At 42.7% G+C, this 22,155-nt stretch overlaps 2 protein-coding genes across 12 annotated transcripts in view; one reads left to right on the top strand and one right to left on the bottom strand.

The window, feature by feature from the left end:
- The window catches only part of EXD1 (exonuclease 3'-5' domain containing 1), a 42,142-nt gene extending 39,267 nt beyond the window's left edge, over positions 1-2,875 (bottom strand). For 6 of the 11 annotated variants that reach the window (XM_054025423.1, XM_054025428.1, XM_054025427.1 and 3 more), the window contains exons 1-3: positions 2,435-2,475; positions 1,285-1,523; positions 153-221 (exon numbers count right to left, since the gene is read on the bottom strand). In XM_054025423.1, coding sequence (XP_053881398.1) covers positions 153-221; positions 1,285-1,417 — 202 coding nt within the window. In that variant the 5' untranslated portion in view covers positions 1,418-1,523; positions 2,435-2,475. Of the gene's footprint in view, positions 1-152; positions 222-1,284; positions 1,524-1,938; positions 1,983-2,434; positions 2,476-2,790 lie in introns of those variants that run through there. The other 5 variants (XM_054025433.1, XM_054025434.1, XM_054025424.1 and 2 more) reach the window with 4 other exon arrangements.
- Positions 2,745-22,155, top strand: part of CHP1 (calcineurin like EF-hand protein 1) — a 39,797-nt gene continuing 20,386 nt past the window's right edge. Inside the window, exons 1-2 of the mRNA XM_054025435.1 lie at positions 2,745-2,993; positions 14,229-14,301. Coding sequence (XP_053881410.1) covers positions 2,927-2,993; positions 14,229-14,301 — 140 coding nt within the window. The 5' untranslated portion in view covers positions 2,745-2,926. The remainder of the gene's footprint in view (positions 2,994-14,228; positions 14,302-22,155) is intronic.

Genomic DNA, 22,155 nt, shown 5'->3' with positions numbered 1-22,155 from the left:
TTACTCAGCCGAAACTCTCCATGACTAAAATGAGACTTTTATCCAGATAAGAAGGCCTGAATACGGCCCATCATTAGAAAAGAAAAACAAAAGTGCTAAACATGTGATAGTACCCATGAACCTCATCCTTGCAGAACAAAGAAAGTTCTCACCATTCACAATTTCATAACCAAAAAACATCTTCACACCTGCCATGCTTCTGCCTGTTTCCAAGTTCTTCACTGAAATAATTAAAAGATAGGTAGATAAATAATCAGAAACATTGAGCTTTGCAATAAAAGTAAAGGTAAGAACTGATTACACACCAAATAAGGCCAGAGAACTGTCCTCGCTAATGACCACTGGCAAAAGCAATAATCAATTTCAAATGACTGTACTGAGTAAAACTGATACAAAAAACAATGAGTGTGTAGTATGCAAATGTCTGGTGGACACAACGGGGCAAATTCTGGACTCAGTTATTCTTTTGCAATCACAAAGCTGAGAGCACAGCTGGGCCCATTTCCTTTGTAACGTTACATTAAGTAAGAGTGTTCACTCTTCTGCTGCTTGTTTTTCATTGCATGAGTACAACAATGCCCCGCTGAAATCAATGGAAGGTTAGTCTGTGCCTGGTACAATCAGCAGGTGCAGTCTGCATGAAAGACTGAGCAGCCTAGTTCTATTTAGTTTCTGAACGGCTGAAGATTAATTATTCTGGCATTATCAGTGAAAGTCAGCTATTGAGTAATTTGAGTGGCACAGATTCCAGTTACACATAATTATTGCTGAGCAAGGCATAAGTACATCAGAACCCTCTCCTGTTCCTACTCTCTTGAAATGAAGACTACATGCAGATTTAACTTGTTCAAGATAAATCCTGAAGGTAGATTATGCCTCTATTTCACTTAAAATCTCAGATATCTTTTAAAATAAACAGAATCTCAGATTTGTTCACTACATTCAGAATTTGGGCAAGCAATGCCCTCCATCTACTCAGTCTAAATAGTCTCAAAAAAGACCAGAGAATGGTATGGAACAAACACTCAGTTCAGTCCTGGCACATCAAAAATTGTACATCTATCACATGAATCTATTCTTCCTCATGTGGGAAACAATGTTCTCTTTCCAATATGTGATATGAAGTTCCAACCCACACACCCTTCCAACATATGATATAGTATGCCAATGAGCCCGTACCCTATCCAATCTAGAATATGTAAATACTCCTTCATGAACTCCCCCACCCCCAGCATTTGAAGAACGACATTAATTTAGGTGACAAGTACAGAACAAGAGTTAAACCTCTGCTCAGAACGATACTTCTGCTGGAATCCACATGCTGCAATATTCCCTGGAAGATGCCACATTTCAAGGTGATTTTCACTGCTTTTCCCAGAATCTCATTGAGGAACTGGTAATCGCTGCTTGGATCCATGCTGGTATATCCCCAAACTAGCTCCCCAAATAGTCTGGTTCTCAAAGCAGAGTAGGAAATGAAAAGGGGAACTCCTCTGTTAAAAGATTTGTTTTTCTTAGGACCTCTGCAGGATAATCCAAGAAGAAAAATGAAAAGATAGAGACAGAATCATTTTAATGCTCTCCAGCTGTGACACTCAGCATCCAGTAGAATAAAGCTGCAGATTGAGGAGGAAAGCACCCCAGCATATAATAATACACATACAGGCACCACATTTGTCTACCAACTGCATACATGGGGCAATGGTAATAAAATGCATTACATTTAGCTCTAAAAACCAGCACTGTATGCTTCCCTGTCAAATGGAGCATAAATGCCAAAATCTGAAGACCCTTTACACACTAAAGGATTGAAATTATTATTACTGTAGAAAAGTATAACAACCCCAGAAATTTTGCTGAACAGATCACGAGTTTCTCTCCTAAATGGGAACTGTTAACACTAAGATTAAGCAGACCTATTCACTAAAAAGTAAATACCGTGCACTGTTAGGTGCAGAGAAGCAGTTATACAGGGACCAACCAGCCCGGCAGCGGTTCCCAACCTTTACGAACATCTCTAATGGTTTGCCAGATCAAACCCTCCTCTCTGCCAGCCGGTGCGCCCTCCCTATTGTGCAGCACACTAACCCGCCCACGCTGGGGCTGCTTTTGTGACCTCAACGCCGCCCTTGGGAGTGACCTCGAGCCGCAGCTCACCCAGTTGGAGTGACAGCGCGTGTCGGGAGCCCCTCAGCCCGCACGCAGGTGCAGGGCAGCCGGGAAGGGCTCGCACTGGGGCCCGCGGGGCAGGGGGAACCCAGAGACAGCCCTGGGGGTAAATAGGTCACCACTAAGGTCACTGCATGGGGCAAGGAATCACACCAGGGGCCCGGACCCCACAGGAGCAGCTCCTAAGTTCCCTCCCCACTACCAAGTCCCCCGGACCCGCACGGAGCGACTCGCAAGTAGATAGCGCGGGCCGGGCGGCGGGCACCTTAGAACATACAAACTCCCTGCTCCTAGCTTGGCATCAGAGCCGTGTTGGGGACTATAACTCCCAGAGTACAATGCGGCACCTTGCGGTGAGTAATCAGTGCTACGCGCAACGCTGAATGCTGGGAGTAGTAGTTTCCATGGCCCGCGCTTTTAGGGCCTCTCGTGATGACGTTAAACAGTCCTAAGTGTGACCGTTAGCGGGAGGGAAGACAGGAGCCGCACCGCGCAGGCGCTGATAAGCTCTCCTCTGTGAGAGGCGAGGAGCTGCGGGGCGGGGCTACAGCGTGGGGCGGGAGGGGCGCTCCACCCCCCGCGGCCGGGGTTGATAAGAGGAAGCGCAGGGCTTTCTCTGACCTGCCTTCTCCTCACAGGTATCCAGCCGCCTCGGTGTCCGGCCGCAGAGTCCGGGAGCCGCTGATTGGCCGAGGCCGCCGTTGCCTTCTCCCCCCTTCTCTGTGCGGTCCGCTGCGGCCAGAGGCGGCGGCCGGAGATGGGCTCGCGAGCATCCTCGCTGCTGCGGGACGAGGAGATCGAGGAGATCAAGAAGGAGACGGGCTGTGAGTAGCGGGCTGCCGGCCGGGGCTTTGCGGGCTGGGCTGGACGGGAGCGGGCGGCCGGTCTCTGCCCCATAGCCGGGGCTGGCCGGCAGGCGGGGCGACGCGGTTGGTGGAGCTGCAGGAGGTGGCGCTGGTGGAACAGCGGGGGCGCTGCGGCGCCGGCGAAGACTCGGGCTGGTGGTCACCTGAGCCCAGGCCCGGGGGTCGGGGCCATTGAGCTCCTGAGCGCCGCTTCCATGCTGCGATCGTACTGCGAGCCCGTCTGCCGGGCTGGAGGCTTGTTCCCAGCGGCAGTGCGGAGATTGCCTCACCGCCTCTGGCTCTCCCCGGCTGGGCACAGCAGCTTCTGGGTGCCGGGGAAGACAATCCTCCGCTCCGGTATGCTGCTAGCCCCTTGGCGGGCCGCCGGGGGCTCGATCCCTTCCCGCTCCGGCCAGGCGGGGACCTCTCGCCCGTCTGTGGACAGGTGCTCTCTGCATGACCAGGCCCCTTCCCGCCCTGGTCATTCCCTCCATCCCGGGAACGACCCTCCCGGGGGGAAGAGGGATGTGACTCACCGGCCCGTGTGAACCCGTCATGATGGGGGATGCGATCCCAGCAAAAGAGGCTGACCATCACTATAGGATTATGGGGTTTTGCAGTAGGGGATCGGAGATCTTTACACTCGCGACCTGCACCCCCCCCCCCCATTATTTGGTGTTTGTAAAGGAGGAACACGCAGGGTGGAAGCACTGCAGCACTTCTTGTAAACATCAATTACCTTTGCTGAGAAGCCTTCTTTTGTCTGCACAGATCCTACCCGCCTCATAGGTAAACCGTGCTAGTACCAGCCATTGTTTAACTCCTAGTGCTAGCAGAGTTCCTAACCTGATAGGCCTAAACGAGCAAGACAGATTCTCTGCTGTGGCAGAGATCTGCGTGGCATAATAGAAAGCAGAGACTGCCAGGGAGCTGGATACAAATCTCTGATTCTCTGCTGTAGCTCAGGTAACATGTAAGTGCTGAATAGGGACTTGCACCAACCTAAGGCAGGTGTCACCAGTGGCCTATTGCTATTGAGCAAATATCAGGAATACAACAAGGGTGGTAGGGAGGAAGCACAGGAGCTGTTACTATGGACATTAGAAGATGCAGATAGTTTTTGCTTTTGCATTGCCTGAGATACAAAGGGAGAAGACAGCAGTCAATCTACTTTTGTATTTACCAAAATATAAATTGATGGGGTAATTTCTGGTAGTCATTGGAGAACTGGCTTATTGCATGTTTCTGGTTTTCATTGTTTCTAGCTACTAAACTTTTTAAAAAAGGCTAAAAATACAGTAAATAGCTTCCTAGTATTACTTTGCCATTGAAGTGATTGCATAGTTGCATTAGGAATGTTACGATTGCAAATAAGAGGGAGGTTGAAAGTACCAGGTATGCGAGGGAGGTGATCCATTAGACTTGAAGATGTGGTCAACAACAGAAAAGTTTGCAAATCCTTGTACTATGAATTCAGATGGACTATTTTAAGAACAGTTATAGTAAAACTGCTCTGTATAGCCTACCTCATCCTTTAGTTGTGAACCATTGCCTTTCCATAAATACAGAATCTGGGCAAAATACGAGTGGTGTCACTAATCGTCCATGTATTAGTAAATGAAACTGTCTTGGTAAAATTAGGTGTTTTGTGGACTAGACATGATGGTTGCAGCTCTGAGAACTTCAATCATTCGCTGCAGCCACCTTCCCTAGAATTAAGAAATCACATTTTTGACTTCCAGGATTTCATTTGTCTTTTTCAAGGTAGCGTCTTGCTGCTAAGTCCCTGCAGAGAACTAAGATCTTTCCAAATTAAACATTTCCCTACCTCTTGTTTTTGCCTCTGAGGGTATGGTCTCTCTCCCAGTATCTTCCAGAAAGATGCATTTCCACCACATACATATTCCTGACACAAGTAGTGTGACGGGTTGGATCACAGAAATCCCCTTGGGGCTGCCAACTGATGTGCCAAGACTACTTCTGCCCCTGTTTTCCCTGCCAGCTTGGGACTCCCGCACCTTGTCTTGTTGAGCCAGATATGGCAGTCTGCTCCAACACAGACCCAGGGTCTGAACCATGTGCCCCAAAGCTGCAGACGTAACTGAAAGCAACTTAAGTAGTGTTTCTGTCTTTAACATTCAGATGTTCAACTCCCAATGGGGTCCAAACACAAAATAAATCCGTTATACCCTGTATAAAGCTCCTTCTAAATTTACCCTCCTAAATTGTTCACTCTCTAACACTGATAGAGAGAGATGCACAGCTGTTTGGCCCCTCCAGGTATTAATAAGTAAAAAGTGATTTTTATTAAATACAGAAAGTAGGATTTAAGTGGTTCCAAGTAGTGACAGACAGAACAAAGTGAATTACCAAGCAAAATAAAATAAAACACGCAAGCCTATGCCTAATACAGTAATAAAACTGAATACAGATAAAATCTCACCCTCTGAGAAGTTCCAGTAAGCTTCCTTTTACAGACTAGTCTCCTTCTAATCTGGGTCCAGCAATCACACTCACCCCCTGTAGTTACTGTCCTTTGTTCCAGTTTCTTTCAGGTATCCTTGGGGGTGAAGAGGCTATCTCTTTAGTCGGCTGAAGACAAAATGGAGGGGTCTCCCACGGGCTTAAATAGACTTTCTCTTGTTGGTGGAGACCCTCTCCTCTCTCCTATGCAAAGTCCAGCTCCAAAATGGAGTTTTGGAGTCACATGGGCAAGTCTCATGTCCAGGCATGATGCCATTTTTACAGACAGCAGCCATTGCTTACATGCTACCCTAAACATCCTCAGGTAGATTTCTTATGTGGATTGGAACCTTCCAAGATTCATTGTCCTTTAAGTGTTTCTTGATTGGGCACTTAACTTGCACATTCCTTTCTCAAGAAGCTGACCAAAAGCTTTACTAAGGCTACTTAGAAATTAAGCAAGTACGCAGCCAATATTCATAACTTCAAATACAACAATGACACATGCATACAAATAGAATGAATAGATTCAATAGATCATAACCTTTACAGAGATATGTTACATGGCATATGTAGCATAAACCATATTCCAGTTATGTTTTTATATATATATATATATATATATATATACACACACACACATTCATAAGCCTATTTCCATAAATCCTTATGGGGTACACTGTCACAAGTAGTTTGAGCACATAGACTGTTTCCATGCTTGTTGGATTCATCAACTGTCATTTTTCTTTATTACCAGCTTATCATGCAGCGCCCTGCACAATGTCAGCCGGAATTTGCGCTGCCCAGCGGATCATTGCATGTGTATTCACACATCTCTCACTAAAAAGAGCAAAAATTAAAAGCAAGCAAAGGTTTAACTTAAATTGTCAGCCTCTAGACATTCCAAATGTTAGCTAGTCCCAGTACCACTAGCAAATATTTGGGAATGATTCTCCGACAGACCCCTGACACTTGGTGCATTATACTGTTGTTAATATTTCAGCAAATATTGGAGAATCATTACTGAGCAATGGGCTTGGTTTATAAACATTTAGAATATGTGTAGAGACTGACTGTTTAAGTGACAGAACTGGTGCTAGGAGAGTTCCTGCCCTCCTTACCCTTAAACGCTTCATTTAACTTTTTTAGTGTGAGACTTATATTTGTGGTTTGCAACTTAAATTTCAGATTCTGGTTTTTGTGGTCTAAGTTCAAATGTTAATGTCTATTTTTAGGATTTAATTTTTGTTTAAGGATTTATAAAACAAAACTGTGCTGTCAGTGAGATTAATTTACATTGATTCATGTCTATATGGACGGTCATAGGCTATTACATTTTTTCTCACTTTAGTAATCTTTCATTTTTCTAGTCTTTAATTATAGACTAGGAGCTTAATTCTGCTCTACCTTGTGTAGTCTGCACACTAGATGGAAAATTCCACCGTTAGGTTAGCACCTTACTCTTGCTTTCCACCTGTGTAAATGTCTACACAAGTAAAGGGCAGTTAAAAAGCAATCCTAAAGTACCCGGAACAAAGTTTGGTGGAAAAACACTGTTAGTATTGCTGTGAATGTGGGTCATTCTGAAGGTTCTGTAACATCCACCAACTCTTAACAGCTTGGTGCAGCCGATACTTCCTCTGCTAAATAGTTCTTAAAGTGAACCCAGCTAAAGCAGAACAGCATGTTGTGACTAAATGTCCAACTTGAGAAATGGTAACACTATTAATTACTCTGAGGACTCTATACTTGTCTGTCTCCATTTTACTAAACTGTATTTTCTCCAGTTTCTGTTGGATAGGAAGAAGTAAGTGAATTTGGTTTAAACATTGTCTATTGGTGGATACTTGCCTGTGGCGTTCTCTCAGTTGTGGGTGTCTTTCCCACCACTGAAAGTGGACCCCTTACAAGCAATGCAAAGCCACAGCTGATAGCTAAATTAACGCTACACAATAGTCCATATTAGCTTTTGTACCTGGAGTGGATAAAAATATCTTTGTGGCATCCTGTTTTTATTTCTTCACATGTTGAATTGAAAATTTCAGTTCAAGTTTTGGATTGTTTCATACTTAGGGCAGGTCTTCACTACGGGGGGGGGGGGGGGGAGGGTTGATTTAAGGTACGCAAATTCAGCTACGTGAATAGCGTAGCTGAATTCGACTTATTGGAGCCAATTTACCCCGCTGTGAGAACGGCAGCAAAATCGACCTCCGTGGCTCCCCATCGACAGCGCTTACTCTTACCTCCGCTGGTGGAGTAAGCACGTCGATTCGGGGATCGATTGTCACGTCCCAACGAGACGCGATAATTCGATCCCCAAGAGATCGATTTCTACCCGCTGATTCAGGTGGGTAGTGTAGACCTAGCCTTAGAGTCTGTGCTGACAGTCTGAGATTCATTCTGTGCATAATAGTAATTCTGCTATACCTGTATAGTTAAGGCTTTCAAGAAGGAAAAAGGGTTAAATGTCCCTTAAAACCCAGCCATCTGACAAGTCATCATCAGTAGATTCTTGTGTAACCACAGTAACTTCTGAACTTTTGCTCCCTGAATTCCTTAGTCCAAGGTAGTGGTAGTACCATGCTAAGAACTTACATGGCATTTTACAGTACTGCTGTTTTCCCCTCCCCCCCCTTAGTTCACGCTGATCAACTTGGAAATTTGCTTGGAACTTTGTTTCAAGACTATCTTAAGAATCCCCCCGAAGTGCAAATTTCAGTAGCCAGTGTAAGAAATAGGGGAGAAGTCTGGAATGATGCCTGGTTTGGAAAATGTTGTTTGTTTGACATTTGGTTTTTACAGGTCTTTGAATAGACATAGGAATGTTACAGTACTTGAACTACTAGGTCACACCCTTTTTCCCCCTTGTGCTGAAGTAATGCACCTAAACACTTAGGGTATAACCTCTATCACAGAATATCTATGCCCTGCCTGTGACCTGTGTCTTTGAATTTTTTGATCACATAATTATCTTGTTTCATGACTAATCAGAGATTACTATTGATCTGTCCCCTTCCTTTGTGTCTATGTGCAGTGGGAGGGGATTACAGAGCAAGTTAGGCTTGTATGCAGAAGCTCACAAAAGAGAACTAATTGGGAAAACTCATTTCAAATGAATATCTGTTACACAGAAAACCTGCTTTCTCAAAATGCACTTAAAAACATCCCATGTTTTTAAGAGTCTTATAGTACAGATGTAAACAATACATCTGTACTATAAGACTCTTAAAAACATGTGATGCAGAAATATTAAATGTAAGTGCACCAAAAGGATTATTGTAGTAGTCCCAATCAGGGTGTTTAAAAGCCGTTTACTGGCTACAGGGGGGGGGGGGGGGGCGGGGGGGAGATTTCCCTGAAGAGTGCAAGAGTTTGTAGATATGTGTAAAATCTTTCTTTTAATAGAAAAGTTCGAGTGGATTCTTGATTGCAAGGGCCTTTCCAAACATGAAACAAATGTAAACATACGCAAGTGATAGCATATCCTGGGGCACCGTAAGTACTTAATGGAAAAAACAAGACACAGTTTCTACCTCAAAGCACTTAAGATCACTTGTAGAATTTAAATTTTATGAATAAGGATGAATAAAGTAGGAAATGTTATCTTCCTGAGGCTGCAGATTGCTCAAGGACCACCACTGATGCTGCTTGGTAAAGCTAAAATCAAAGTGAAATTAACACAACTCGAATCAGTTTCGCTGTTGCCTTTCAGCATTTTGTGGATAGTAGTGAATATGCCAAGAATCTTGTCATTCTCACACTGCCATTCAAGAATACTGAGGACAGCAGAGTTGAGCACTGCAGATTTTTTGGGGGAGCATAGGTAAGGCTCTTTTAATATTTTTAGTAAAAGTTATGGACAGGTCACAGGCAGTAAACAAAAATTTACATCCCTGTGCCCAGTCCATAACTTGTACTATATACCTCTGACTAAAACAGGAGGGGAGGGGGGCAGGACCCTGCTAATTTCAGCGGTGCGTGGCCCAGGACTCCTGCTGATGCTGGCAGGCTCCTCTTAGGTGGGCTGCCTCCGCCCCAAGTGCTGGCTCTGCCAGATGACTCCGCAGGCAGTGGGAGCTGCAGGAGCTGCAATAGGCCGAGCTAGGAACTGAGGGAGGGACATGTCACCACTTTCGGGAAGCACCCTGAGGTAAGCATCTCCCAGAGCCCTCACCCCCTCCTGTGTCCCAGCCCTGAGCCATCTCTCAGACCCAAACTCCTGCTGTTGCTGGGGGGGAGGGGGGGGAGCAGGGGGATGCAGTGGCTCAAGACTGCCCCAGCATAGCCTGGTGTGTTTGGCCGTGGTGCTGCCTGAGCTGGCCAGCTGCACTAGCCACTGCAGAAGTCACAAAGTCACAGAATCAGTGACCTCCATGATAAACTTGCAGCTGGAGCACCCATGGGGAAAAAAATAGTGAGTGCTCAGCACCACCTGCTGATCAGCTACTCACCTTCTCCCCGCAGCGCCTCCCACCCACTGATGATCAGCTGTTTAGTGGCCTACAGGAGGTGCTGGTGGGGAAGGGGAGGAGCAGGGATGGGGCCTAGGGTGGAGTGGGGGTCAAGCCCCCTCCAGGAACTCAGAAAGTCAGCCAAAAAGATAAACTGGGGGCGGAACATATTAGCAGAGGCCTGACTTGCTTCCCCTTTGCAGCAGTCATGAGATTCTCAATGGGGAGAAGACAATGCCCTCTCTAACCCAGCTAGTAGCAAGGACACAGTTTTCAAATTTATCAAACTTCTCCTAGTTGGAAGGTGATCCAAAAGATGGTACCTGAGTAGAAATCCTGGCACCTTCTTCCTTTCCAGTGGCTTCTAATTCTGGACACTGGCCTGGACTTAGATGGTAGTGCATCCCTCTTTCCCCATCACTTAACTTTACTCAAAGTATGCATCTGGTAAATATTTAAAGCTCTGGGACCTATCGACTGCATCTATAATACAATGAACTTCAATATTTGAAACACCAGAGCCAATTTGCTATGTGCTTGCATTATTTGGAATTGTCATATTGCCCAACCATGCTAAGACACAAGGTTGTCAAGGAAACATGGAGCAAACTGCTGTTGGCAGCCCATCCTAGAGAAGTGAACAGCAGAGTTAAAACAAATAACTCAGTGAAAGCAGAAGCCTGATAAAAGAATTCAGTTATTGTGTCCCAATCATACAGACTTGATACCTGCTGTGCAACCTATTCAGGTAGGAATAAACATTTGCTATTAATAAACCCTATTTATTAGCACACCAAGGCCTGGTCTATGCTACAGAGTCAGGTTGACATAAGCGTCTACAGCAGTGATACTCACTGAGGCTTGGGAGCCATAAGTATCTCTTTAATGTGTCTCCTGAAGCTTTTTGCAGCACATGATGATAAAACCGTTAACTAATCAGGATGCTTTTACAATGTTGACCAATTGTAGAATACTTGGTCAATCATTTTGCTGTGGGAATAAGATGTATATAAAAACAATAGTAAATGGAAAAAATGAATTCACACTACTGTGGCTCTCTCGGGTAATGTTTGTTAATTTGGCTCCTAAACCACTGAGATCGGAGTATCACTAGTCTACAATAAAATGTAGCTCCCACCGATGTAACTTGCTCACTACACTGACTTAACTCCACCTCCAACATGCCCTTAAATTGATGTGGTTAGGTCAATGCAATGTCAGTGTAGACACTGCATTGCTTGCAGCAACTGATGCTGCCTTTCAGAAACCATCCCACAATGCCCCACACAGGCAGTTAAATCAGTGCAAGTGCTCTTGGTGAGGACGCACTGTTACCCGCACAAAATTCTGTTACTTGCACACTCTAGGGTAGTGGTGGGCAACCTGCAGCCCATCAGGGTAATCTGCTGGCGGGCCGCGAGAGTTTGTTTACACTGACCATCGGTAGGCGTGGCCGTGGTTTGCCGTTTCCGACCAACGGGAGCTACGGGAAGCAGCGTGGGCTGCAGGGACAGCTTCCCACAGCTCCCATTGGCTGGGAACGGCAAACCATGGCCACTGGGAACTGCGGGTGGCCATGCCTGCCGACGGTCAGTGTAAACTGTCTTGTGGCCTGCCAGCAGATTATCCTGACGGAGTGCGTGTGGTCCGCAGGTTGCCCACCACTGCTCCAGGGGTGCCCACCTTTATCCAGTTCCTAGGGCTCCAGTTGTACTCTTTGCAGGTTTTCAGGACCTTTTACCAGTGAAAGAGCCTTACACAGTAATATCCTTATCTTCTATTTATTAACAATCACCAAGCTAAATACACATGCTAAGCATGCAATGCTATGATCACCAATCCTGATCATGTAGGCAGACTTTCCCTGTTAGCCGGGCAAGGCCAGTCTCATCTGGATTCTGGTTGCTGCATGTCAGTCTAGAGGTGAGTTCTTCTGCTGGTCTCCTTGGACCCCAGTTTATATAGTGAAACTTGAGTCCTGCTTAGCTATACCTTTAGCAATATTTTTGTAAAATGATTGGTTAACAGTTCTTTAACCAATCCTAACATACTGTAAAACAATCCTTTAACCAGTCACACCCCACCACCTTAATTGATTTACACCTAGCAAAATTATGTAACAGACAGAAACAATCGAAGAACCAGACCAAGATCATACAGACACATAATAGAGAAGTGGGGACCGTAAAGACAAAACAGTAAAGAAATGAGGATTTCACAGTCACAAATATTGATAAGTGATTTCTTGCCAGACAGAATGCTATCAAACTAAATTTTCTTTAACCGTCTTAAGATCAGCTTCTTTATCTGGTGATGGTGGTTCCTATTAGGACAGGATCGCCTTCTTAACAGCCTGAGATTACATTGTTTTAATGTAATTTAGATGGAATGTGAAGATGCAACTTTCTGCTTCTTGGCTAATGGCTGCTGCTCTCCTAATATGGCTGCAGACAAAGGCCTTCGGCCATATAATATGGCTACAGGAAAAGCTCTTATCCTTACAGCACACCGCCGATACAAGGAGTGTAGCGTGGATGTGTAAAACTAATTGAATTATTGTGGTGGCTGTAAGTCAACGTAACTTAAGTCCACTTAATTTTGTAGTGTACAGTTGCCCTTACTGTCACTTTTATAACTAAGTCTTGTAGAGGGCTGTAGACTAACATAAGGATTTAGGAAACGCCTTCTCTAGGTGTGTATTAAATTAGTACACATCTGAAATACCTATCAAGGTCTGAGCTGTGCTGCCAATGCAGACCTGCCTGTTGACTTGGGGGATCAGGACTCCAGAGAAAGAACTCCCTCACTAGTGTCTTTGTAAGATGTTAGACAACCTCTTTGACAGCGCCATATCAGTTGTTGCCTCCAATACCTGGGCTGATTTGAATAGTTTGTTTTGAATTTGGCATTTCTACCACTAATTGTAGACTTGTTGGGTATGTAATGTTTGACTCATAGACTCATAGACTTTAAGGTCAGAAGGGACCATTATGAACATCTGGTCTGACCCCCTGCATGCTGCAGGCCGCAAGACCCTTCCCTGGACTCTGCCGTTGAAGTCCCCAATCCTGTGTTTTAGAGACTTCAATCGGCTGAGACCCTCCTGCTAGTGATCCCTGCCCCATGCTGCGGAGGACGGCGAAAAACCTCCAGAGGCTCAGCCAATCTACCCTGGAGGAAAATTCCTTCCCGACCCCAAATATGGTGATCAGTAATACCCCGAGCATATAGGCAAGAGTCTCTAGCCTGACCCTTGTTGGCCATTATGCTATTCATGTACCATTGCTTGGTTTTCCTTGGCTACTATGTTTTACCATTAAACCATTCCCTCCATAAACTTATCCAACTTAATCTTAAAACCAGACAATGTCTTGTCTGCATATGGGCACCCTTAAACTTTCTGATCTGAGAGCTTTATTGCTCTGCTCTCTCAAAACTGAGCTCTTTTGCATGGTCTCTTTTATTTAATTTGACTGTTTCCTAGAGATGGAAACAAGTACAGCAGGGAACCCTGGAAACTAGTTGCATTCAGATTCAGGCAGACTTTTGCGGGAGGAGGCAAGTAGGTTTGATGCATTCTTCGCTGCCTTTTTTCCCTTGCGTGGCCAGCTAGCTTTCCAGAGGAACTACCCTAGCTGTAAGCCAGATTTTAGAATGTTTTGGTCATCAGAAATATGCAAGAGATAAGAGCTTTGGTTTGTTAGCTTGGCAATACAGAAAATACAATTGAAGGATATTCACATTGTATGAATTTAGAAAGTGAATTTGAAAGCAAATTACAAGTCTAATCTGTATCAATGTAGTCTTATAAAAATGTGAACTTCCACTCTTCAAACCTGAGTGGGGATTTGGGAAGGGGTTGATGCAGTGAACAGAACTGACTTTTTGGGCATGAAAGGCTTTTGATTGTGGATTCTGACCATTTAGGGGTGGGGAGAGACATATTGGGGTTGATCTTGGCTATCATTAAATTTTTAGCCTTGAAAATGTAAACTAAGCAGACTGCCAGGGTTGAAAACTTCTCACTGATATTTTTGTTAAAGACCACAGGCTAACTGATCCCCCTTACCAGATGTACAGCACTGGCCTCTACTCTTTTGATTTCATGGGAGAACCCCAGACTTACTCCCTGCTATTGGGAGAGGTGGGAAGGGGCAGTGTAGCTCAGACTGTTGACAAGCTTGCCAGTGCTCTAGTGTTGTCATATGTCTGTTTGCAGATGACTTGTTCAGTGTAATGAACCAATCTGGGTACAAGGTTATTGTTTAACTGACTTGTCTAATTTCCTTTTTCCCTCCAGTTTCCCACAGTCAGATCACGCGTCTGTACAGTCGGTTCACCAGCCTGGACAAAGGAGAGAATGGGACTCTTAGGTAGGTACTTTCTACCATTCAGCTTGTGATAATTCAAGTTAATTATGATGGTTAATGTAATAAGATTTTGTACACAGATCTTCCCACCTGATAAATCAGGAGTCGTCTTTCTACTGACCTAAAATGAACATCTTAAAATAAAGCAGTTTTTAAATTTATGTATTAAATGTGTATAAAGCAGTTAAATATTTGGAGAGCAGCAGACAATTACAATTAAAGCACAATAAACCAGACAATGTTTTAAAATGCATATAAAAATCAGTGTCAACAAAAGTCAGACATCTTTTTAAAAAATTATACCAAATGGTAAGCTTGACAAGCTAGTCAATTGGCTGGTCAAATAATGTCAGATATTCTAGGAAGAATGCCCTGATGTTGATGGCCTACCTTTTGGATTGCATTATGGTACTGTTTGTTAGCAAGCCTACTTAAATGTCTTGTTCACTTACTACATGCTGTTGGGGGGTGGGTGGGGGGGGAAGGTGAACTAATAGAAAGTTGAGCATCTTGGTTGTCTGGAATTTTCTCAAACATGTTATTTATTTGAATATCAAGCCTTTAGTGTACATCTGCTTTATAAACCACCTTTAAACAAGTTTAAAGGTGTCATTCCCTGCTCCTGAGAGTTTAAAATCTGATCTAAACTGACTAGACGCACAGAAATTAACTCAGAAGGAAGCTGAGGAGAGAAGAAGGGTTCAGTCACTAAACCTTTCCCAAAACCAAGAAAAGTGGCACAGCCATTAAAGCTCTTTCTTCTCAAATGCATCACAACTGTTAACTCTTCCACCCTCATTAGTCATTTAATGCAGAGTTGTTTGCTTATGTAAATAAACACCCAGTTCTCCCCCTCTACAAATATCCCATTTATAATCCTCATGCCCTACCTGTGTCCCCAGCCAAACATTGCTGATCATATTAAAAGTTCTGTGCTAGTGAGGGGAGTGGAGAGACCCCTCCCTTCCTGCTATTTTTCCTTCTGTTACTGCTTGAGTCAGTTTTTCTGAGTTAAATAACCCAGTTAAGAAAACTTGTAATTAGGCATAAATGTCTATCCATGGCTATGCATATTGGAGACTATAAAGTCTTACTTTTTTGTTACTCTTCTAATAAACTAGTAATTTAAAATATTTGACAGTACTGACCATATTTGATCAATGTTTGACTCTGTCAGTTAACCAATTATTTTTTGACCAGTTAAATGCCCGACCCTACCAAAAGGCTTCTTCCTGCAAATCAATTTTCAGAGCCACTGCTTTGATTTCTCTCAAATACTTTAAGACCCATCTCTGCCCATGTTAATGGCCTAATGGCAATGGGACAAGTAACCTGTTGTTCAGTCACTAATATATCTTGTTCACTTAACTTTTAAAAAAGCATGCCGATTAATATATGCAACCTTGTATTTGGTCACCCTTGTTATCCCTCTACCTTACCTTCCCTCTGCAGCTGTGTTCTACACTCAACTGAGTCTTGACCATTTTGATTATAAACTCTCTGCAGCAGGGGCTATTTTTGTTTAAATACCTAACGCAAATGGGGGGGGGGGGGGGGGGAGGTCCTCTAGGCTCTAGTGCAGGGGTCGGCAACATTTGGCACGCAGCTCGCCAGGGTAAGCACCCTGGCGGGCCGGGCCAGTTTTATTTACCTGCTGACGCGACAGGTTCGGCCGATCGCGGCCCCCACTGGCCGCAGTTAGCCGTCCTGGGCTAATGGGGGCAGCAAAAAGCCGCAGCCAGCACATCGCTTGCCCGCACTGCTTCCCGCTGCCCCCATTGGCCTGGGACGGCAAACCGCGGCCAGTGGGGGCCGCGATCAGCCAAACCTGCCGCGTCAGCAGGTAAATAAAACTGGCCTGTCCCGCCAGGGTGCTTACCCTGGCGAGCAGCATGCCAAATGTTGCCGACCCCTGCTCTAATGTTTGTAAAACACTATGCACCCCTAATGATGCTATGCAGACTTTCTTTTTCCTACAGAAATTATTCACATTGCATCCCTGTGTAGCTAGAAGAGTTCATAAGTCAGTTGCAGTTTTCTGAAACACCTTTTAAAACCTTGTTGGGCTTAAAATATTGCTTCCCCAAAGCCTCAGCAAGCCTTTTCTTCAACACTAATATCTGCAGCACGAGGACCCACAAAACAGCAGCTTCCATAGTTGTATCTTCCACTTATTGTGAGTTTTGGAAATTTTCTGCCACTTACTCAATGCTCTTCGAGACAGATATGGGGGCAAGACATGCTAAACTTCTAACTAAAACACTTTGCTCTTGGGCTGTCAAGCGAATAAAAAAATTTAATTGCGATTAATCACACTGTTAAAAAATAGAATACCATTTAAATATTTTGGATATTTTCTACATTTTCAAATATATTGATTTAAATTACAACACAGAATACAACGTGTACAGTGCTCACTTTATATTTTTGATTACAAATATTTGCACAAAAAATAAAATAGTATTTTTCAATTCACTTAATACAAGTACTGTAGTGAAATCTCTTTATCATGAAAGGAACTTGCATAGGTAGAATTATGTTTAATAAAAAAAAAAACCTCAAACAAAACCATCTAAAACTTTAGAGCCTACAAGTCCATTCAGTCCTATTTCTTGTTCAGCCAATTACTCAAACAAGTTTTTTTGTTTGTAGATGATAATGCTGCCTGCTGCTTGTTCACAATGTCACCTAAAGTGAGAACAGGTGTTCACATGGCACAATTGTAGCTGGCATCACAAGATATTTACATGTCAGATGTGCGGAAGATTCATATGTCCCTTCATGCTTCAACCACCATTCCAGAGGAAATGCGTCCATGCTGATGACTGGTTCTGCTCGATAACAATTCAAAGCAGTGTGAACTGACATATGGTCATTTTCATCATCTGAGTCAGATGCCACCAGAAGATTGATTTTCTTTTTTGGTGGTTCGGGTTCTGTAGTTTCCGCATCGGAGTGTTGCTCTTTTAAGACTTCTGAAAGCATGCTCCACACCTCAACCCTCTCAGATTTTGGAAGGCACTTGAGATTCTTAAACCTTGGGTCGAATGCTGTAGCTATCTTTAGAAATCACCTATTGTACCTTCTTTGCGTTTTGTCAAATCTGCAATGAAAGTGTTTGTAAAATGAATAACATATGCTAAGTGATCTGAGAGTACTAGAACACGAAATATATGGCAGAATGTGGGTAAAATAGAGCCGGAGACGTGCACTTCTCCCCCTAAGGAGTTCAGTCACAAATTTAATTAATACATTATTTTTTAACAAGCATCATCAGCATGAAAGCATGTCCTCTGGAATGGTGGCTGAAGCATGAAGGGACATATGAATCTTTCGCACATCTGACATGTAAATATCTTGCGATGCCAGCTACAATTGTGCCATGCAAATGCCTGTTCTCACTTTCTGGTGACATTTTAAATAAGAAGTGGGCAGCATTATCTCCCATAAATGCAAACAAACTTGTTTGTTTTAGTGATTGGCTGAACAAGAAGTAGGACTGAGTGGACTTGCAGGCTCTAAAGTTTTGCATTGTTTTGTTTTTGAGTGCAGTTATGTAACAAAAAAAACCATGTAAGTTGCACTTTCACAATAGAGATTGCACTACAGTACTTGAATGAGGTGAATTGAAAAATACTGTTTTGTTTATCACTTTTTACAATGCAAGTATTTGTAATAAAAAATATAAAGTGACCAGTGTGTACTTTGTATTCTGTTGTAATTTAAATCAATATATTTGAAAATGTAGAAAAACATCCAAAAATACTTAATACATTTCAATTGGTATTCTGTTTAACAATGTGATTTTAAAAATGCAATTAATTGCCATTAATTTGAGTTAATTGCATGAGTTAAATGTGATTGACAGCCCTACTTTGCTGCCATTCTTTTTCTTCTCTATAGAAGGTGCAAAAGACAGTTATAAAGTTTTCTTTTTGCCTGTTTACATTAAATTCAGGTATTGTCTTGTATGAAATTCTGTGGAGAACTGATAGGTATAGCATCAGGTAAACCATGCAAGTGAGAACCTGATTGAGATGCAATTATTTTTTTGTTCAAATTGCTTAAAGCTCGAACACCTGTGAACTTAATTGAGATCCTTCTAAATATTCATTGTCCCCAGGGCCCTCTAAGCTAAGAGGAGGCTATAAGTGGAAGATTTAGCTATGGAAGCTGCTGTTTTGTGGGTCCCTCATGCTGCAGATATAAGGGTTGAAGAAAAACTTTCCTGACGCTTTGTGGAAACGTATTTTAAACCAAAATGTTTTAGAAGTGATTTCAGAAAGCTGCAACTGACTTAAGAACTCTTCTAGCTACATAGCGTTGTAATGTGAATATACAGTCTGAACCATGCAAGAAATCTCTTTGAAAAATACAAGACCAGACTTAACATTCCTGAGATTTCTAAGATTTAAACAACAAAAATGTCAAGCTTTATTATAAGGACACAAATACAAACCCATATTTTCTTTTGTAGGTCACCTCTAACTTTTATAAATACTTATCACAGAAGTTGTTCCATGATACCCTCTTTGCAGCTGCTTCTGTAACTAAAAGGATTGTTTGTATTGCTGCTGAGTCACAGGCTATTAATTGTCTTGGTGATGCCTAGTTAACTTGATACTGTTTTGATCTGCAAATCATTCACTTGTAGTTCATTTGCACCTTTTTAAATGTATTTTATATACTTTGCTCAATAAAAGAACAAACAGGCGAGTGGGAGCCTTAAATGTTCTTAAAAGTAGTTGTTCATAGCAAAAGGGTGCAGGGTGTGAGTTCTTCAGTTTGTCTTCTGTGTACAACTTTCAAATGAGAACTACAAAAATAAAGTGAAAACTGAATTAAGCACTGTACCAATGAACCAGGCCATGGAGAGTTTGGCACAGAAAAGTTTGAAATTGATTCTTCATAAAACTTTCCCCTCTGACATTTTGTTACTTCCTGGTTTGCTAAATATATATATTCACAAACAAAAATTAAACTTGTTTTAATTACATGAGTGCAGTGTCTTGGTTATGTCCCCACCTGTTTTATATCTTTACTGTTAACCTTTTCTTTGGGGTTGTTGAAGGACAATTCAGTATTAACATAATAGTTCATCTACTGAGGTAATTTGGGATTTTGGTTCTGTTCACATTTGCTATCCTTCCATTTTGATGTCTCTTGCAAATTTGATCTACTGAATTCACAACAAGGAAACAAGTAACAGATGAGTCAGCCATTCAAAGTGTGAAGCGTTGATTAGCGTTTGTTTAACCAAATAAACCTCAGGAAACTCAGCCTTGGAATGGACTATAACTAATAGCAAGCATCACTCCTTAAAATCTGAGGGTACATCTACACAGCAAAAGCTGTGCAAGGGCTAGCCTATTCACACTCGCTTGAATGCAGCTAGCGTAGGTAGCACAACACGGGCTTCAGTGTTTGCTAGCCCACTCTGTACTTATCCAGAGTCAGTGCTAGGCTTGTACTACCCAAATGGAAGTTAGTGCTATAATGTCTTCGCTCCAATTGTTGGTTTTAAGCTAGCTCAGGTACGCTAGTCTGTGCACAGCCTTTTTCTCTGTAAGATATCTCTGTCAAAGTTTTCACACCAATAGATATCCAACAAACAGATTTGCAGACCTCCAGGAAGAGCTCCATAGATTGCATTCAGTGGACCACTGTCTCAGAATGAATAACCTAGATCACTGACTCACTGATCTCAGTTGAATTAGCCAAGTGGGATCCTTGCAAATAGCTCTAGTTTAGCCTTCGTCTTAAACTTCAGAGATATGGTTTACAGTAAACCATAGCTTTTGGGGGTTTGCGTCCTGAAAAGATGAGTGCTAAATCTGTTTTGAATTATTTCAGCTCCAAGCAAGATGTTGTCATGATCCTTATTAGAATAAGAAGGTAGAATGTAGTGTTAGTCTTATTTTTTCATTAGCAAAGACATGTTAACAATTGACAAAAATACTGTTGTAATGGGAAGGCTGTTGAAGCTGACATTTTCCATGGAGTGGACATATGATTGAAGCTAGACTCCTCTAAAATTAGCAACTTTTCACAGGCAAACTTTGAAAACAGGTTAACCTTTTGATGCAAGTTTTAGTGTTACATTGGGCACAAACAGAACCAAACACTTAGTCATTTTTTGTTAGAAAAAATTAGTTTCTATCAGAATGAGAATTTTTCTGGAATGTCTTCATATGAGTTGAAAAGCCATTGATCCATAAGTTTCCCAGTTCTACTTCAAGCTAAACAGGGAAGTGTACTGTGTTGGGAAACCATTTCTAACCCCAGTTATTTTCATGTTAATCTTGAATACCTACACAAATGAACATAAACCTTTTTTACACTACCCCACAGTTTAAACATCAAAGTTAGCATGCGAAGGTGGTAGACATTTTTGGATCCAATTCACACCTATTTTCTCTGTCGAGGCTTAAAAGTAATCTGTTTATACAAATATATTACTGCTAGTTGTGGCCCAGTCTGTAATAGTGTGTAGCTTAGGAGTAGAAGCTTTTGTGGAAAAGGGAGTTAATTTGCCTTTACTAGGGTGAATAATTACTAAACTACTCCTGCACTGTCAAACTCCTGTCACATCTGTTGCCTAACTATTGATTTCAAAGGGTATGTACATGACTGTAGCAAACAATTTAACTTCCAGTGCCGATAAGGTCTTGGAGTCTGAAGTAGGAAGCTCTGTGCTCAGAAAAATCATCCAGAACAAACAATGACAAAGGTAGAATTTCCCACGTTCTAAATACATTTAGTCAGAGTAGTGACCTCATGGATAATGGAATTGCACTCCTTCTGTTCCAGTGCTCAAAACGTGAGGCTCTGAAACACTTAATTTATAAGACAGATAAGTTCCCACTAAACCAGCAAGGGAAAAATTACACAATTCCAGGTCAGATTCACAAGCTGTGGGCTCTGTAGTACATCTGGGCAAACAATTGGTTTTGGGTTTTTTTGATTAAGTGGCAGTTTTGAAAAATTTGGAGAGAAATTGGTTCAGATCAAACTGAATCTGTTGAATAAATTACTATTCTGAAAATTAGCACTGATGTGCAGCACACTTGCTCATGGTACAGAATAGAGTTGGTCAGTTCACCTATCAAATATTTTAAAGCACTATTAGAACAGTAACAATAACAATGATTTTATGGTCTCCCGTAGGCTCGGTCTTAAATAATTATGCCTTATTACAGAAAACAAGTTAGTCAGCTGAGTTATTTTAACTTAGAAACGGGAGAAACACAATGAAGTCCTAGAAAATGAGAATGGTACCATGATGCAATCAATAAAAGTAGTTACTGCATTCATCAGGGCGTTGTTTCTGGGATTTGTCAATATTTGACATGCACAAGTCCATGGCGCCAAATCTAATGCATTTGAGGGAGTTGGCTGATGTGATTGCAGAGCTTTTCACCATTATCTTTGAAAACTCATGGCAATCAGAGGTCCCGGACGACTGGAAAAAGGCAAATGTAGTGCCCATCTTTAACAATGGGAAGAAGGAGAATCTGGGGAATTACAGCCTCACCTTAGTCCCTGGGAAAAATCATGGAGCAGGTCCTCAAGGAATCCATTTTGAAGCACTTGGAGGGGAGGAAGGTGATCAGGAATAGTCAACATGGATTCACCAAGGGCAAGTCATGCCTGACCAACCTGATTGCCGTCTATGATGAGAACTGGTCTGGGGATATGGGGAAAGTGGTGGACGTGATATATCTTGACTTTAGCAAAGCTTTTGATATTGTCTCCCACAGTATTCTTGCCAGCAAGTTAAAGTATGGATTGTATGAATGGACTAAAGGTGGCTAGAAAACTGGCTAGATTGTTGAGCTCAATGGGTAGTGATCAATG

This window comes from Malaclemys terrapin, chromosome 4, assembly GCF_027887155.1.
Source record: "Malaclemys terrapin pileata isolate rMalTer1 chromosome 4, rMalTer1.hap1, whole genome shotgun sequence".
In the NCBI taxonomy this organism is placed as follows: domain Eukaryota; kingdom Metazoa; phylum Chordata; order Testudines; family Emydidae; genus Malaclemys; species Malaclemys terrapin.
Note: the sequence above shows the minus strand (reverse complement) of the source record. Positions and strands in the feature narration are given on the sequence as shown.